This window comes from Eimeria mitis, genomic scaffold, assembly GCF_000499745.2.
Source record: "Eimeria mitis Houghton genomic scaffold, Emh_scaff367, whole genome shotgun sequence".
Taxonomy (NCBI): domain Eukaryota; phylum Apicomplexa; class Conoidasida; order Eucoccidiorida; family Eimeriidae; genus Eimeria; species Eimeria mitis.
The window spans coordinates 5,362-5,693 of record NW_013572010.1 but is presented as its reverse complement, the minus strand read 5'-3'; the positions used below and the strand labels follow the sequence as shown (position 1 = coordinate 5,693).

The following is a 332-nucleotide window of genomic DNA, read 5'->3' as shown; positions in this document are numbered from 1 at the left end:
TTTAGGGTTTATGGTTTAGGGTTTAGGGTTTAGGGTTTAGGGTTTAGGGTTTAGGGTTTAGGGTTTGTGTACAGAACTTTACGTGCAAAAGCAGCAGAAGACCGCAAAACAAAACTCGAAAGCTTACAAATGACATTCAGCTCTTTAGGCGGAGCTTTCTCTCGCTTGATGGCCGATAAGACTCAGCTCACTACTTTGGTGTGTTTTTTGTTTTTTTGTTTTTTTTATTTTATTTCTTTTTTTAATTTTCTGTTTTTTTTATTTTATTTTATGTTTTTTATTTAATTTTCTCCTTTGGTGTGTTTGTTGCTTGTTTGTTTTTTTTTATTTTA

The 332-nt window shown here is 31.9% G+C and overlaps 1 protein-coding gene across 1 annotated transcript in view; it reads left to right on the top strand.

Moving 5' to 3' along the window:
- Window positions 1-133, top strand: part of EMH_0009720 (ATPase, AAA family domain-containing protein, putative) — a gene marked incomplete at both ends in the record, with an annotated part of 2,147 nt that extends 2,014 nt beyond the window's left edge. The window contains one exon of the mRNA XM_013498729.1: window positions 75-133. Coding sequence (XP_013354183.1) covers window positions 75-133 — 59 coding nt within the window. The remainder of the gene's footprint in view (window positions 1-74) is intronic.
- Between the last annotated feature and the right edge of the window lie 199 nt (window positions 134-332).